Genomic DNA, 16,393 nt, shown 5'->3' on the forward strand with positions numbered 1-16,393 from the left:
TTCAGTGGTATAAGCTATAAGCACAATTCTACGTAACATGTATATTCATTCACAATCACAAATGATGAATTCATCACTACAAGAAAAATGACATACAAGAACAATTAGATCATTATTATAGAATCTAGAGCTGTTAATATTAGATTGCACAAATTTATATGAACAGCTGTTGTTTTCATCTAGTTTATCGGTTCTATACCGATAGTTCCAAAGCGTGTTGGAAGGTAAATATGCATGTATATGACCAATGGATCTCTATAATGCTTTACCCTACAACACTATATTAACAGCCACCAAATACTGTTGTAGCACCCGACAACAATTATTAAAATCCAACAATTCAGTTGGTTTTTTCAATTTTAATCTATTACTAAGTTAATAGCATACTTCAAGCAACTCTAAATGCTGTGGTGATTCTGTAAGGCTATTTTTAGTTCGACAAAGCTTACGAGATCTACAAAAAAATTTATAACAAATGTAAATTACAAAAGAAAAATATATCTTCAACAAATGTAAAATTTTACTTAACATCTATCATTCCTCTCTCTAATTAATCTTTTCTTATCCGTCTCTGATATCCTCAACTTCGGGCTTCACCTGCAAATAGAAATTAAACCTGAATAATAGTGATAATCAAAACTATAAATGAGTCAATCATCAAAGGAAAACTGTAAAATAATAAAGAAGGATGGTTGGTAATGAAAAACATCAAGTGAAATTTCTAGAACATGCTAATAGGCTAATAAAACTGTAAGATAATATAATTAGGCCATAATATCGAGAATACTAACCTTAATTTCTAGAATGCATCGGTTAATAAAGAAAACTACAATTACAATTTCCTCACCTGGGTGAAGATATTAATCCTAATTGAGTACACTATTCCTATCTTTACCGAATCTAATCTTGGCAATCAAACCAATCAGTCAAGAATTGTAAACAAATTAATTTGGGAAACTAAGAAATGAAAAAGAAAAAAAAAAAAAAAAGCACTCACTTTGTTGAGCAAGCCAAGCCATTTGCTAAGAGCTCCAAGTGAGAAGAATTATTAAGCAAAATGACTGGTACTGCTGAAATTACCAAGTGAGAATTGGAGACTGAATTGAGGTTTACAGCACAGAACTTTTTACTGACTGAATCAATGAATATTTTTTGCATTTAATTTGCCGAGCCTAATTCTATGAAATCAATCTGGTTTACACAATTTTTCTGAAAAGGAAAAGAAAAGAAAGGTTCAGCAATTACTGTAACATGTACAATATGTAAGCAGGTGCTTCAATTCAAGAGATAGGCATATCCTATTGTTGTATCTTCTCCTGCAGATGTAACAGAGTGAATTGTAAACCTGAAAATAACACAACATGATCAAATGCTGTGTCTCAACAAATCATATTGTTTCTTTGATATGAGTCACCAACTTCTCATAATTCTAATCCATTTTCCTTTGATAATATTGAATGAGATCAACCAGAGAATCTGAAAACATTCTGTGGCCATAATATACCTTCAACCGGGTCCATGGTACTTCGTGGCCTTCTAAGCTTATACCAAAAGGTCCATGGATATATCCCAAACCTGAAAGAATTTTACGACAAACTCGGCAACTATGGAAGTTGCGAGGAAATTACAGCTTTTGTCAGTTTGGCAATTAAATTATTTGAAAGGTTGGCAATTAAATAAGAAGAAAACTAAATTATTTGAAGACATGACCAGGCAAAAAAGAAAGCACTTCTTTTGTCAGCTCCTTGAACAGTGCTTCAGACAGTTAAGAACAGAGCATTCTTGTCTTCAATCATACAACTGAAGAAAATTATGCTTAATTAAACATCTGGGTCTGCATCTTATGTATGTGTGTGTGGAGATTTATACTGAAATTACTCCAAAGGATCATCACCAACCATCCCTAATCCCATATTGAAGCCAAAAAGATTACCAATAGGAATTCCTTCCATGTAAACCAATATGAAGAAAGTTGCAGCAGTATTGCACTCATTTTTCTTACTTTTTACATTCCTATCTCAATGGATCGCCAATAATAAGATGCCTACTTCCTAATTAATTCAAGAAAAAAAAAGAAAAAATTTAAACAAATGAAGAATGTAAATAAGTCCTAACTTACAATCTAGAAGTAGAAAATTTAAAAACAAACTTGAAGATTAAGTGAAAAACTAAGGAGTAGGAATAAAATAAACGCAAAGGGAAAAAGCAGGTTGATTAAGGATAATGGAAATTTCACCCACAACATAACACTAACTCTGTTATTAACTAGAACTTGAATTAAACTTCAAACAAGAGTGTATTTTCTCGAGCCATTCTTTAAGGCGCATGAATAAAACCATCTCAAGTTCATAGACTACCACACAAGAAACTTATTACCATTAATCTGAGACTTGTTGGATATATAATGGCATTGAAAATAACACAATTCCCTCTGCTTTACTCTAATTCACTTAACTGCATCTTAACCCTGTGGCACCTTATCAAATCCTATCACGGGTAATCAACACAGAAAACAACCATTCCTAAAACTTAATTAATTTACTGCAAATCTTTACAATTACCAGGCAAAACAAAAATTTTGTTTCTCCCAACAATAATAATCACAAAATAAGGAAAAAACTGTACATGGAAAGAGGTTTCCTTTTTCATTTTGGCATTCTCTAATTTTTAGGGCAATATAACTGGTAAAGAGTATTTGGGTAGAAATAACTATTACAGAAACTATTTAACACAAAAAAAAAAAAAATCACAAAATCATCCGTAAAACAACTTAATGGATCGGCTACAACCAACAACGCCATCAAAGAGAAAAGAATTCTTAACAGAGGATCATACTTGTGACCAAAAAATTCTTAAGCTTGAGAATTTTTATTGTACACTAACTCAATGACCTGTCAATTAGGAGAAAATGAATTCAAAACAAGCCCCTCAAATCTCTCCGTCAACTCTCTGAAACTTTATTGGTAAGCATCAAAAAATAACTTTTGTTAACAGGCCAATTAAAAGCTAAAACTGAGTCGGCGATGAAATGCCAGTTTTCTGCAATAATCTTCAAATTCTTAGAAAAATTACAATTGAAAAAAAATAAATATATAGTAAAAAACTGAGAAGACACGCTTACAGTGAAGAGCAGAGAAGACAATTAGGGAGGAAGAACGTGAGATAAGGCTAGAGTAACAATGTTATACACTCGATCTCACATAACATAATGTAAACACGTCGATTAGATATGGAAAGCATGGTCGTGATCCTCACCAAAAACCCTAATAGATGCTCAATCGAGCATGGAGGAGTAGAGAGATTTTGCAGCTTAACTGAAATTCTTTTACGTTGTTCTTATTTTTTAGGCTGTAAATGGTTGAGGATATTATCGGCCTTTTCGTCATTTTATACCTTGAAGCACAAAAGCACTGGCCTTTTATTGGATTACAGGAATTGACTACAACGGAATAATTAAACTGAAAATTTAACGATTTAGTTTTTTAATGTTATATAATTAATTTTAACAATATTATATACATTTATAATACCCACTTAAGAGAAAAAAAAATATATAAATTTTAAAATTTTAAAATTTTTAATTAATTTTAAGAACCTAAATAAAAGTAGGTAAGAAAAAAAAGACAAAAACATAAATAAAAAAAAATGAAAATGAACAAAAGAAATTAGGAGAATTGACAACCTAGATCGGGCCGCTTAAGGAGATTGGATGAAGGAGATTTAAAAAAAAAGAACGGCTTAAATCGAGTCATGAAGATCCAACGGTTGAGGAAACGGGTATAAAAGGAGAAGAGATTAGGATTTTTATTCATTTTAACAAGAGAAAGAGAGAGAGAGAGGCGATCAGGGAGAGGAGGAAGAAGACGATCGCGCAGGGAAGCTAAGAGATAAGAAAGAAGGAGAGCAAAGGAAGAGGGAGGCCAGAGAGTGAGAAAAGGAAGGAAAAAAAAGAGTGGTCGAGCGGAAGAGGGAAGAGAGGAGACTGACACGTGGGGAAGCCAAGAGAGAAAAAAGAGAGAGGAAAAAAGAGAGAGTCCAGAAAGGAAGAGGGGAAGGGAAAGGAAAAGAGAGAAAAAGGGAAGAGAAAGGGAATGGCCAAGTGGGAGGAAGAGAAATCGAGAACGGTTGCGCAAGGAGAGAGGAGAGAGAGAGAGAACCACGGAGGAGGAAGAAGAAGAAAGGGAATCGCGGCCGAGGAGCATCGTGTGACGGCAGAATCCAAATCCGAGACTATTCAGATTTTCAAGCACCGCACCCGAGTTAGGTGCGTTCCTTTTTTTTCTTTCAATTTGTGCTTTTGACTAAACGAGTGTTCATGTGTGTGTGTGTGTAAGTTTAGGAGCTAAAGGATCGCGGGGTGACCGAAAGGAGGTGACCAGGAGCCAAGCTGAGGCCAAATCACCCACATCAAATGGTAAAATAGTTTTTTTAAAGCTTTGGGGGTGGTTGAACGACGGTGGGGCGGGATCGGTGTCGAGCTGGTCGCGCGGGCTCGGCTGAGCCACCCACCTATGCGGGAACCGAGGAGGCTTCCTCGAGAATGGGGAAAGTCGATCCATTCAGGAAGCTGAAGGGTCTGCCACGAGTATGGGAACTCGGTCCACCATTTTGGAGTTCCGGTTTGCTGTCCGGAAAGATGAAAATTTTTCTCAGAAAATGTGAATCCAATTCGCTAAATAGAGAGCCGAAAGTTTTTTCAGATATGGATTTCGATAATTTCGGATATTCCGTTGGATGGCCATTGGACTTGTAATTTGATTAAATTAATTTTTAGTATTTTAAAATATTTTAATTAATTATATCGTATGTACAGAAAAATTTGGATATTCAGGTAAATCCGGAAAGACGCGTAGTAGAATAAGTATTTCTAAATCTCTAAAAAAAATATCTACTACTAATTATCATTTTTCTTGTAGTTATTTGACCTATTTCTAAAATTTTTCTTGTAAAAAAAATTCAATCTAATCTTTTTTTTTAAAGAATGATAAACAAAAAACAAACACAATTGAGATTAGTTAAAAGCAAATTGTGTCATAATTATCGAAATGAAATAAGTAAATTAATTCATGTAGAACATGAAACAATATGGTAAGACTAGTAAGGATTAAGTGAGTCCAATGGACAAGGCAATTTGTGTAGGCATGGGCACGAGAGAAGTCAATCTTTACTCAAGAGGTAGTAGAAAAGTCTTAGTTCATCTCCCATACCATTACTCTTGCAGGTACACAATTTTCTAAATGGTGTTTTAATTGAAGAGAGTTAAATTCAATAATAATATTGCAGAAGTGTACTATCACATAATCTAGAGTCACTCTACATTGGAGTACTCGTGTCCATATTGTACAAAAAAGCCAACAATCCAAATACCATTACTTTTTCTAAAGAGGCCACCTATGGATACATTTCCATCCATGTCCCTCAAATTCATTTGTGTTGATCTTGATCTAGTTTAAGGGGGGGCTTTCTATCCCACCCTATGGTATCATAAAATTCAATTAGCTCAAATCTGTTATAAGTTTTCAGTACTTTCAAAATTTAGTGGATAATTTTTAAAATACTTGAATATCTAGTAGTTTAGTCATCATCTTAGATGAATTTATTATTATTTTTCCGTAATATCGAAATAATGCTTACAAAGATAGTATTCCAACTAGCAATCACGTGAGTAAAAATATTTATTTGCACATTCCACCTAATTCACTTGTCAAATGAGAGAAGAAAATATTCATGATTAGAACGATAATGGATAAGATCAATCTGCAATACCTAATGGCATGAAGACTTCCTCATTAGCTTGGTTACATTTAGAACATTATATATAAATAGAAATATTTGTGCATGCTTGAGTGCACAAAGGTAATTTCCAATAATTGATCTTCAACAAAAGCCTTACCCTTTGAAATTAAGAATATTAGAGGCCTTTCATTTTATTTTAGAGAATAGGTAGGTGAACCTACTATATATAATGATCAACAAAGGAAACATATATATAGTTACAAAACTGATTTATGAAGATGGGAGCATCACACACACACACACACACACACACTCATCACACCCACCCCCCCCCCCCCCCCCCCCCCCCCCCCCCATTCTAGCCGAAGTTTTGGCTCAACTCAATAGTGTAGCTCCTGATTCGAGAATTGTACCCATGTTGTATTGTATATCTCTTTATGTTCGAGAAAGTTTCCTCTCACTTTCCAGAATATAGATTACTCCGACAAAGATATTGTTGATTATTTCATGGACTTTCCATAACAGATTAATATAGAAAACTTCTTGTACCGTGTCGGAAGTTTACTGATCAGAAAGGTCCAGAAAGACGTCGACCCGTGCCTCTTCACTTTCTAGAATTAAAGGAATTTGAAGGCGGCTCATACATACATGCCCAGTATATATCCAATTTGCCAGTTTTATCCGGTGAGACCAAGAGAAGACTTCTACTCCTTATAGTACACGTGTATTCATGTATGTACGTATATGTATATGCAGGTCATCCCATAAATTGAAGTATTTGTTCTACTAGCCGCCATTAAAGATTAACACGTAAGGCCATTTGTCACAATTAATTTTTGCATGCATTCACAACATTTGTTAGTATACATAACATTACATATATAAATATATATATCTATGCAAACCATTTCAGTACTGTTTGATAATTCAAAAAAGCCCCATAATAAAAGCTGTATACACTATTTCATAATGACCAAATATATATGTGTGTGTGTGTGTGTGTGTGTGTGTGTATAGATGGTATATCTTTCTCCAAGTAAGCATCTCCTCAGCTCCCAACGTAGGCAGCACGAGCCTTAACCAAACGAAACCCACCGTCAAACTAACGCCACCTCTCTTGCTCTAGTTCCTTCTATTTATCCCTCTTAAAAAAGAAGAAAAAAACAAGCAAGAAAAGCCAAGAAGAACTCTGAAACAGCAGACCTCAGACCTGGCGACCAAGTAAATGAACCAGCAAAGAGGCTGCAGCGGCTTCAAGAAGTTCTTCGGGTCATGGATGGACCAACTTCACCAGCTAGTCCATCAACTCCAGTCCTCCACGGCCCTTAACGATCCGAACACCCAACAACGCCTCGTTCACTCCGTCATGTCCCACTTCGCCGAGTATTATCGGGTCAAGGCGGCTTCTGCTGATGTCGACGTTCTCAATCTCTTTGCCGCACCATGGGCCTCCACACTCGAACGCTCCCTCCATTGGATTGCCGGCTGGAGACCCACAACTGCTTTCCACCTCATCTACACTGAGTCCAGCATTCTCTTTGAGGCTCATATCATGGATATCCTTCGCGGCGTCAAAACCGGCGATCTCGGCGACCTTTCCCCGGCCCAGTTCAGGTGAAGATTGACTTTTTCAACACATTTCATGCATGTTATGTTTAAACAACTAAATTTATGAAGAACCAATGTAATGATTGGAACCTACCTGTAATCTTTCATGCGGACTGTGTTTTCTTGCCTTAAAAAGATTGTTTTTTTTGGTGTGACAATCGTTGATGTCATATATTACTGATCAATCTATGAGTTTTTACTAAAAAAATAAATTTTGAAAGAAAAAATGTGAGGTGTTGTTCTGTTTTTGGGGGTTCATTTGTTCAACACATTTCATTCATCTTATGTTTAAACAACTAAATTTCAAAGAACACATGTAATGATAGGAACCTTCCTGCATATATTACTCATCAATTTATGAACTTGTACTAAAAATATTAAATTTTAAAAGAAAATTGTGAGATTTTGTTGGGTTTTGGGGGGGTTTCTGGTGCAGGAGAGTGAGCGAGCTGCAATGCGAGACGGTGAAGGAAGAGAATCGAATAAGCAATGAGTTGGCGGAGTGGCAAGACAGTGCGAGTGACGTGATGAAGTCGGAGACGGATCTGGAAGAGAGAATCCGGCAGCTCGTGAAGGTGGTAAAGAAGGCGGATGATCTACGAATCAAAATATTGGTGCAATTGGTGGATCTGTTGAACCCACAGCAGGCAGTGGAGTTTATGGTGGCGGCCGCCGAGTTGCAGTTCGGAGTCCGTGCATGGGGAGAGTATCAGGACCGTCAACGTGGCAGTCTATGATTTTAGTGGGATCAGAACCGTCCGTTAATCGGGTTTTTTATTTGGGTTGGTTAGGTTTTTCTTTTCAAAAAATAATAATAAGCGACTTGGTAGTTTGTCTTTGTTTCCTGTTTTGATAATGGTAGGAGAATTTTTTTTTTCTTTTTCTTTTTTTTTTTTTTTCGCTGGGAAAGAATGGGAGTATTATTAGTCGTTGGCTACTCGATTAATTATAGTAATTTTATTTTAAAAAATTAACCTTCGCTTGTTAAGTTGTTTTGAAAAAAAATATTAAAAATTAATTAGCTTAATCATGTATCTAACCAGGATCTAAATCCTCAATAAATACCTAACTAAGTTCGTTAATTAGATGAGCGTTTGAAAATAAGTTTTGTTTCTTTTGAAATATATCTGAAAATTTCTTTAAAGAAATTAAAACATATTCTTTTAATTGCAATATTTGAAATTATTTAAAGAAATCTATTACATGTTTACATAATAAAAAAAAAAAAAAAAAAGACATTTTTCTTATGGATTTCTAAAGAAAAATTTGTTGGTTGAAGATGCTTGAGGTATGCATATATATAGGAAGATTCTTGTTTAAAATAAAAATTTGGTCCTCTACTTTAATAATCTCTGCATATTATTACTTTAACTCAGATTTTGGTAGTTGTTAAAAGTTTTTTAATTTATAATTTGTTTATATCCATGTTGTCATTGAGACAAATGGGTATATACATGGAGAATTGATTGTGTTATAGGGACTACCGTGAATTGAGTGTACTGGTCATATATGATGACACATTGTTTCTCTATTCATTTGGGTACTCGAGTCCTTTTTAGGTATCCTTTGGGCTTGAAATAGGTTTCCACAAAATCCCTATGCATGTTACAGTTGTAGCATAAAGGCATGTTAGGGTTTGCTTTAAGACTTTCTTTCTCTAAAGAATGAATGACTTTGTCATTTTATAATGGAGCAGGAAATATTTTTCACGAGTTGAGGGAGGTCTTTTGTTTGTCTTGTTTGTTTCTTTAATAGTAAAAGATGTGTTTCTATTGATTGAGATTTACCTACATTTTTCTTTTTGGTGTACACTTTTTATTCAAATTAGACAAAGTTTTATCGACTTACTCAAACCCATCAATGAACTTCATTACCATTCTACTATGGCTTTCAACCCTCAACAAGTGGATTTTAAAATTTGATTCCTAGTTCATTAACTTATCAAATAAAAAAGTTTTGGTTTTACATGAGATTTGTTATGACTTAGTAAATCTTTGTAACTTCATTTATAATTTGATGTATTGTGTTTGCATACAACATGCTGGCATTTAGTGTTAACGTTTGTCTGTCAAAGTGATAATGATGTCATAAATAGATTTGTCTCTTTTTTTTTTTCTTTTTTTTTTTTTAAACTTTCCATCTATATTATTATTATTATACATCATTTAATTGGTCAGTTTAATTCAATTTTTTATGTATTTAAATTTCAAAATATTGAAATCACAATGATAAATATTTCTTATTGAAATGTCAAATATGCATTGACATGCAAGGCGACACTTGTGTGTTAGGTGTCGTTCCCTTAAGGCGGTCAGTTCATAAAAGAGATATGCTTGGCAGACGTACGTTGACCAAGAAAGTATCTTAACATGCAATTCTTAAAATAGTATATATATATACAAATATACGGTGAAGTCGATCATGTGAAGCTTCGCGATTGTAACCGAGTTAATCAATTTTGCAGCTTTTGTTTTTATTTTTTATTTTTTTTACTTGGGCGTGCATAACGATAAAAGTAAGCAATAGTAGAAAAAATTCCATTTATATCTTCAACTGTTTCTAAGATTATCCAAAATATTATTGACCCAAACATTATCTTTTTTATTTTTTCTTATATATATATATTTAATGAATCGATGAAAAATCTCTGCTTTAGACAAACGATGCTTTCAAGTTTCACCCTGAAAAATTCGTTTCCTCTCATTTCTTCTAATAATTCTGACTCTGGGTAGCACAGAACAGAGAGAGAGAGAGAGACGAGGCCAGTGCAGATGGTTGACCAATGCCCGATTTCGGCGATGACGTTGACGGAGTTGACATCTCCGGCGATGGCGTCCGCCGACTTCTTCAACGATCTCCGATCCTGATACCACTACTGGTGCTTTATTCTTCTCTTCTTAGGGTTTGCTTTTTCTTTCTTCTTAATATTTTGTTTGACGCAGGATTTTTTCTTTCATATTTTAATATTTGAAATTCAAAATAACTCAAGACGCTAATTTTTTTTTGTAAATTTTTGTATGGTAATATTTAATAAAATGTATGATAAATATAATAATAATATTTTCTATTAGTGACAATAAATAACTAATATTATTATTATTATTATTATTATTTTTTTTTAAAAAATGATGTATTGTGAATTTACAGTGTAAATATTTTATGAATTTTATAAAATTATTTACATTTTATTTTAGAAAAGAATCAGAAGTAAAATTTTAATCTTAAACTATATAATTTGGATAACTCCGGAATGAAAATATTATGTCGGTTGAATTTAATTATCTATCTTGAAACATGTTGTTTCACTTTATTTTTTATTTTATAATGTTAAAATAAATTTATGAAGAATAATCATAAAATCTTGACTAAAAATGTTGCGATAACCATAACCATCACTATATATATATACATATATGGTGTTTAAAATTTTTAAAAATTAAGAAAAAAAAAAATTTGACATCAAACTCCTTTACAAACAACATCTGCATCTACAAATATCAAATATCAAATATCAAATATAAGTAGAAATGTAGGATATAATATAGCAGTTAAAACTAAATAAAAAGGTAGAGATTTTTATAGATCACTTTTAACTATTAAATATAAATGAGAAATTTTAGTTGAAATTCTTTTACTCACAAACACACCGTAATGATATATGCTTTTTTGTAAATTTAATTAATTGGACCTAAATGTTGGTTGCTCCAACAATATTTTTTCTTCCATTTTAAAAAAAAAAATATAAATACATAATTACAAGATATATGTAATTTTTTATTTAATATTATGAATTAATGTTAGTTCATATTTAAATTTGTTGTTGGTGAAGAATTATAATCAAAATTGATTAATAATGAGTGGTATAGAAGTTTGATTTGATTTGATTTTCTGGGTTCGTACTTTTTAAGTCTTTTATTATTATTATTATTTTATAAATTAACATCCACAAATAAATAAAAGAAATAACTTTATTATTAATGGAATTTTCAATTATAAATAATTTTTCTAGATAAAAAAAAATTAAAAATAAATAAAATAAAAAAGAACAGACACAAGGGCAAATCTGTAAATTAACAAGAAGTACAGTTGGGAGTTCGTATAAACACCCTATGCACAGTTTCTGCGCTCTTCATATTTTTAGACCCGGAAGCAGTCAAAGAAAAATGTTGACCGCACTATTCTCCACAAACTGCTAAAGTTACATTGGTGTGTGACCATCACTGCCTTTCGTTATCCGCCACGTGTACAGACTTCCGTTTCAGTGCTGGACAGTGTTTATTTTTTTCCATCACAGGCGGGTCAGGTTATCACCAATCATATTCAATTTTGTACCTTTTGGGTTTGGTTCCGTCTCCAACAAATTTCCTGCCCTTCTGATTCAATAGTTTTTTTTTTCTCTCTCTGCGAAAACAAACTCTTCCCTGTCATTCTCTCTCCAAAAAGAGAAAAAGAGGAAAACCCTCCCAATGCCTCTGGGGAAATCCTTTCTGTCTCGCAAGATCTCGAGATCGTTGAGGGAACCGAAGAGAGCTGCCATGCCGGCGCGGCTCGGCCTCGACTCGGGGGAGTCGTCGCCGTCGTCCGAGTCGGACCAAGTCGAAGGCAGCTCGTGGTCCTCCATGCTCCCGGAGTTGCTTGGTGAGATCATCCAGCGAGTCGAGGCGAGCGAGGATCGGTGGCCTCAGCGCCAAAGCGTTGTTGCTTGCGCCTGCGTGTGCAAAAAATGGAGAGAGATCACTAAAGAGATGGTTAGGTCTCCCGTTAACAGTGGCAAAATAACTTTTCCCTCGTGCCTTAAGCTGGTAAATTTTTGTTTTTCCTTTTATACTACTGTTTCTAATATTCTTGTTTAGTTTCATGTTGTTAAATGAAATCCCTGCTTTAGGTTTGGATGTTTGGGTTGGAGATTGGTTGAGATTTGAAATTTTTTTGGTTTCATATTTTACTTCTCTTCGGTTTTGGATCTTTTAATTAGGATTTTGAACTTATCTGGCTTGGAAATTATGCGTATTTTGTTTTGGTTTATGAATGTCTGAAGTTAGTGGTCAGCAGGGTCTACAAACTTATTGTATCTTTTAGATAAGATTCCGTCTAATCAATGTATGGTTTTGTTTCAAGAACCAAAATTTGGAAAATTCAATAAATCATGACTTTGTAGAGAGGATTGTTTGAATTGTCTCATAGGAAATTCTCAGGTATTGAAATAGTTGATTGGCCAGATAAAATGTAGGCAAGATGAACACGATTAAGAAATGAAATGCCCGCAACTTTGTGATAATTATGTACAAAACAATTTGGGGAAGCCTTATTTTTTAAGACTTTATTGTCAGTAGGCAGATTTTATTAGGGTTACAAGAAAATATGTACTCCTTTTGAGTTGCTTTCGACAGAGCATTATAGTAATGTTCTTTTTTTAGATTAATGCAAAATTTTAAGGAAAAGAGAAGTCTTTTCGACTTATTATTACTATCAATTAGAAATCGTCGGAAGTTAGCAATGTTGTAATTATCTTAAATCTCATTCTTCGCATTATCTAATGCAATATGGAAACTGGCAATTAATTTGCTTACCTTTTGTTCATTTGGGTTTATGGTATATATGTTATATATGGTTATAAGATTTGTAGTTAATAATTTTTGCTTATTTCTAATGCAGCCAGGTCCACGCGATTTCCCCAATCAGTGCCTTATAAAGAGGAACAAGAAGACATCAACATTTTATCTGTATCTTTCTCTTTCTCCATGTAAGTGGTTATTCGTAGACTTGTTTCTTTTAGCAAATACAGAAAAACACAATCAGCTTAAATCAGATTCTCTCTCATCCACTTCTTTTGCTGCTATATTAATTTTGGTACTTTGAAACCTGCTATATTAATTTGATACTTTGAAACTTAGGCACTTGTAATAAACAAATTTCAAAACTGAAAGAGACGCTATTCACTTTTTCAAAACTTGTAGATTGACTTTTTTGTCCTGGTTGGGACAAAACTGGGAAAACTTGCTCAGAAACCTAGTGCCATTTGAGTCAACCTTGACTCAGTCGTCAATCTGAAAATTTCTTGACTAGTTATAAAAGAGACTTGTTCCATTAGGGAATTGCACATCAGTATTTACTAGTATGTAATCGTAAAACGAAATTAAAAAAGTACGATAACGTTATGGAGAGGAAGTTTAGATTAGAGATACTATGTGATATAGCTAATTTTGCACTTAAAACAGAAGAAATTTTTTAACTTTTCTAGAGATCTTTCCCTTCTTTGAAGGAGCACTACGCTTTTTGATATTATGGTATATAGTGCATTATTTGAGATAATTTTGTAAGGAAACTTGATTGCAACCCTTATAGGCATCTTTTGGTCATAGATCTAATCAGTAAATTAACGAGTGTATCGACATGAATATCAACTTTGGAGAGCACCTAATACTGGCCATCACGGATGGATTTCCCCTCTCCTACCCTCCATCAACTGCTCTATCATATACTAGGTTTTGCATTCATTTACAGTGCCTTTTTTTCTGCCAACCGTTCAGGAACTTACAGCTTCTGTAGTGCTGGAAGTTATTCTGTATAATAGAATTTTTCAACGTGTTTTCTTTGTGTTTTTGTTTGGTGCATATTATTCTAGGCTCTTCATCTTTTATGGATCCAGACCAGGGAGCAGTCAATTTCTCTCAAACTTGGCTCTGAAGCTGGGTCATTATTCTGTTATGCATTAATTTATAGGTTATTTAAAAAATGCATTAATTTATAGGAGACTGATGGATGCTCAAGGTCAATTTCAATTTTCAAAAATCTTTTCGAACATGAAAGGAAAAGTTTGTTTGTGTGGTTATTATATTTGGAAAAGCAGATAAATACTTTGGAACTGAGACCTTTTAGCATCCGTTCAAAAAATCATTTGGAGCTTTCAGGTATTGTCATTTGTGAATTTGAAAGGATGAACTTCAATGTTGCAATTATGACAAAAATTGTCTATATAGATACATAGTAAAAGTTTTACTTCTTGCTAGTTGTGCTATTTGGTTTTCCTGGATAAAGGATTGAGCATGTAATTTCTCCTAAAGTTTATTTGTTCCAAAATTTCATTTCTGGTATTGGTCCTACTCAAGTTTCGTGCTGTGTGCAGTTTATATCTGCTTCTTTTTGTTCTTTTCCCTAATATGTTCTCTTTTTCTTTCCAGCAATCACTGACAAGGGAAAGTTTCTTCTAGCGGCAAGGAGGTATAGGCATGGTGCTCATATTGAATATATAATATCACTTGATGCTGATGACCTATCACAAGGAAGTAATGCTTATGTTGGCAAGTTAAGGTAATATACATCTTTTGGAGGGGTTCATTTGAGCTCTTTGTTTATTCAGTTCTTTTCATCTCCTGGTATACAGCTTTTATAATACGAATGCATTAGTTTTCAAGCGTTAACCTTGCATTTGCTTCTAGGATAGCATATGTACTAGTCTCTTTACGTGATGTTAAAATTAATTGTGTGTGCTTTCTGGTTGCATTGGTCCTTTTGGGGGTTCTCTGAACATTTAAAGTCATTAACCTGCCACGAGATTAATTTATGTCTCATTTCACCATGGAAATGTTTGCAGTTCGGATTTTCTGGGAACCAATTTTACAATCTATGACAGCCAACCACCTCACAGTGGTGCAAAGCCCTCTAGTAGCCGATCTAGTCGCCGGTTTGCAAGCAAGCAAATTAGTCCCCAAGTTCCAGCAGGCAATTTTGAGATTGGACATGTCTCTTACAAGTTTAACCTTCTAAAATCAAGAGGTCCAAGAAGAATGATTTGCTCGCTTAAATGCCCATTATCGGAAGAAAATGGTAACGAGAAGAATATGAATGTGGATGTTTCCAAGATGAAGAAACTTGACTCTTCTGCTTCTGGTCTTACAATTTTGCGAAACAAAGCTCCAAGGTGGCATGAACATCTGCAGTGCTGGTGCTTGAACTTTCATGGTCGTGTCACTGTTGCCTCAGTAAAAAACTTCCAACTGGTTGCAACAGTAGACCAAAGCCAGCCAGGAGGAAAAGGTGACGAAGAAACAGTTCTGCTTCAGTTTGGGAAGGTGGGAGATGATACGTTCACCATGGACTATAGACAGCCGTTATCAGCCTTCCAGGCATTTGCAATCTGCCTTACCAGCTTTGGCACAAAGTTGGCTTGTGAGTAAACACATTGCTCTTACCTATGCCTGTTACAGTAAAACAAAAAAGTTGAGTGGACGTTTAATATAATTATTTGGTTTTACATCAATTTCTGTAGTTTGAATGGTGCTATTCTGGGGAGGGGAAGAAGAATATGATGTACATGCGTTTATCTTATGAACATGACGTTTGCCGAATTTATTGTTTGTAAACAGATCATGCTGTGAGCGTGGTGTGTTTTAGATCCACATTCAAGTATATATTTTCAATTTGTATATATTTAGCATAAAATGTCTGAGATTTTATTAACCATTTTCTCCCAGAATGCGTGAAATATTTTGACAATAAACAGAGAAGTGACTAGTAGTTAGGTACAGACTCTGTTGACTTAGAACACTTGGCACAGCTGATGAATGAAGCTTTTGTTTCAACGTGGTAGTTGAATATTTTGGATGTAAGAGGCCAAAGTCCATGAATCTGGCATTCATGGGCGGAGTTACCTTAACATCTTTCCCTCATCAACTAGACTGTCTTTCCTAGATGGATTCATTCGTTTAGATTTTTGGTTAACTTTTCTAATCTTGTTAATAACATATTTGGGCTCTTTTTGAACAAATTTTGATAATTATTTACAACTCTATAATGAATTTAAATGTTTTAATCGTATAAAGTTTTTCAACTTCATCATCATCATCTTAAATTTTAGTTCACCTCTTCTCATAATCAAAATTACAAATAAATTTCATAAAATTTCTGGATTTATTCCAATTATAAATATATTTGTCTCATACCAACAACTCAGAGCAAACATTCTTAGGCCCTGCCCAAAGCAGCCGAAAATATAGCAGCAGCATCCCACAAGCGAAAAACAGGACACGTCTGTTTCTAGTGGGACTTG

General features: G+C 34.1%; 2 protein-coding genes and 1 long non-coding RNA gene across 8 annotated transcripts; 2 read left to right on the forward strand and 1 right to left on the reverse strand.

The window, feature by feature from the left end:
- Positions 1-387: 387 nt before the first annotated feature.
- Positions 388-3,390, reverse strand: LOC110812523 (uncharacterized). Of its 6 annotated transcripts, none has more exons than XR_002539295.2 (4): positions 3,256-3,390; positions 1,505-1,903; positions 998-1,345; positions 388-597 (listed from the first exon to the last, which is right to left on the reverse strand). It is a non-coding gene; the product is annotated as an uncharacterized LOC110812523 (long non-coding RNA). The 6 variants fall into 6 exon arrangements; XR_002539294.2 differs by having other exon boundaries at positions 3,122-3,385; XR_002539296.2 differs by having other exon boundaries at positions 1,505-1,604; positions 1,711-3,384.
- Positions 3,391-6,692: 3,302 nt separating this feature from the next.
- On the forward strand, positions 6,693-8,183 carry LOC110812494 (transcription factor-like protein). The gene is made up of 2 exons (XM_022039283.2): positions 6,693-7,350; positions 7,781-8,183. Exons 1-2 carry the CDS (start codon positions 6,962-6,964, stop codon positions 8,079-8,081), a joined length of 690 nt encoding a protein of 229 aa, XP_021894975.1. The 5' UTR covers positions 6,693-6,961; the 3' UTR covers positions 8,082-8,183.
- Positions 8,184-11,705: 3,522 nt separating this feature from the next.
- Positions 11,706-15,772, forward strand: TLP7 (tubby like protein 7). Its single transcript, XM_022039356.2, has 4 exons — positions 11,706-12,146; positions 13,000-13,087; positions 14,526-14,655; positions 14,939-15,772. The coding sequence occupies exons 1-4, from the start codon at positions 11,811-11,813 to the stop codon at positions 15,519-15,521; spliced, it is 1,137 nt and encodes a 378-aa protein (XP_021895048.1). The 5' UTR covers positions 11,706-11,810; the 3' UTR covers positions 15,522-15,772.
- Positions 15,773-16,393: the final 621 nt, after the last annotated feature.

The sequence above is a fragment of the Carica papaya genome, chromosome 4 (assembly GCF_054855325.1).
Source record: "Carica papaya isolate Zhongbai chromosome 4, ASM5485532v1, whole genome shotgun sequence".
Taxonomy (NCBI): Eukaryota; Viridiplantae; Streptophyta; class Magnoliopsida; order Brassicales; family Caricaceae; genus Carica; species Carica papaya.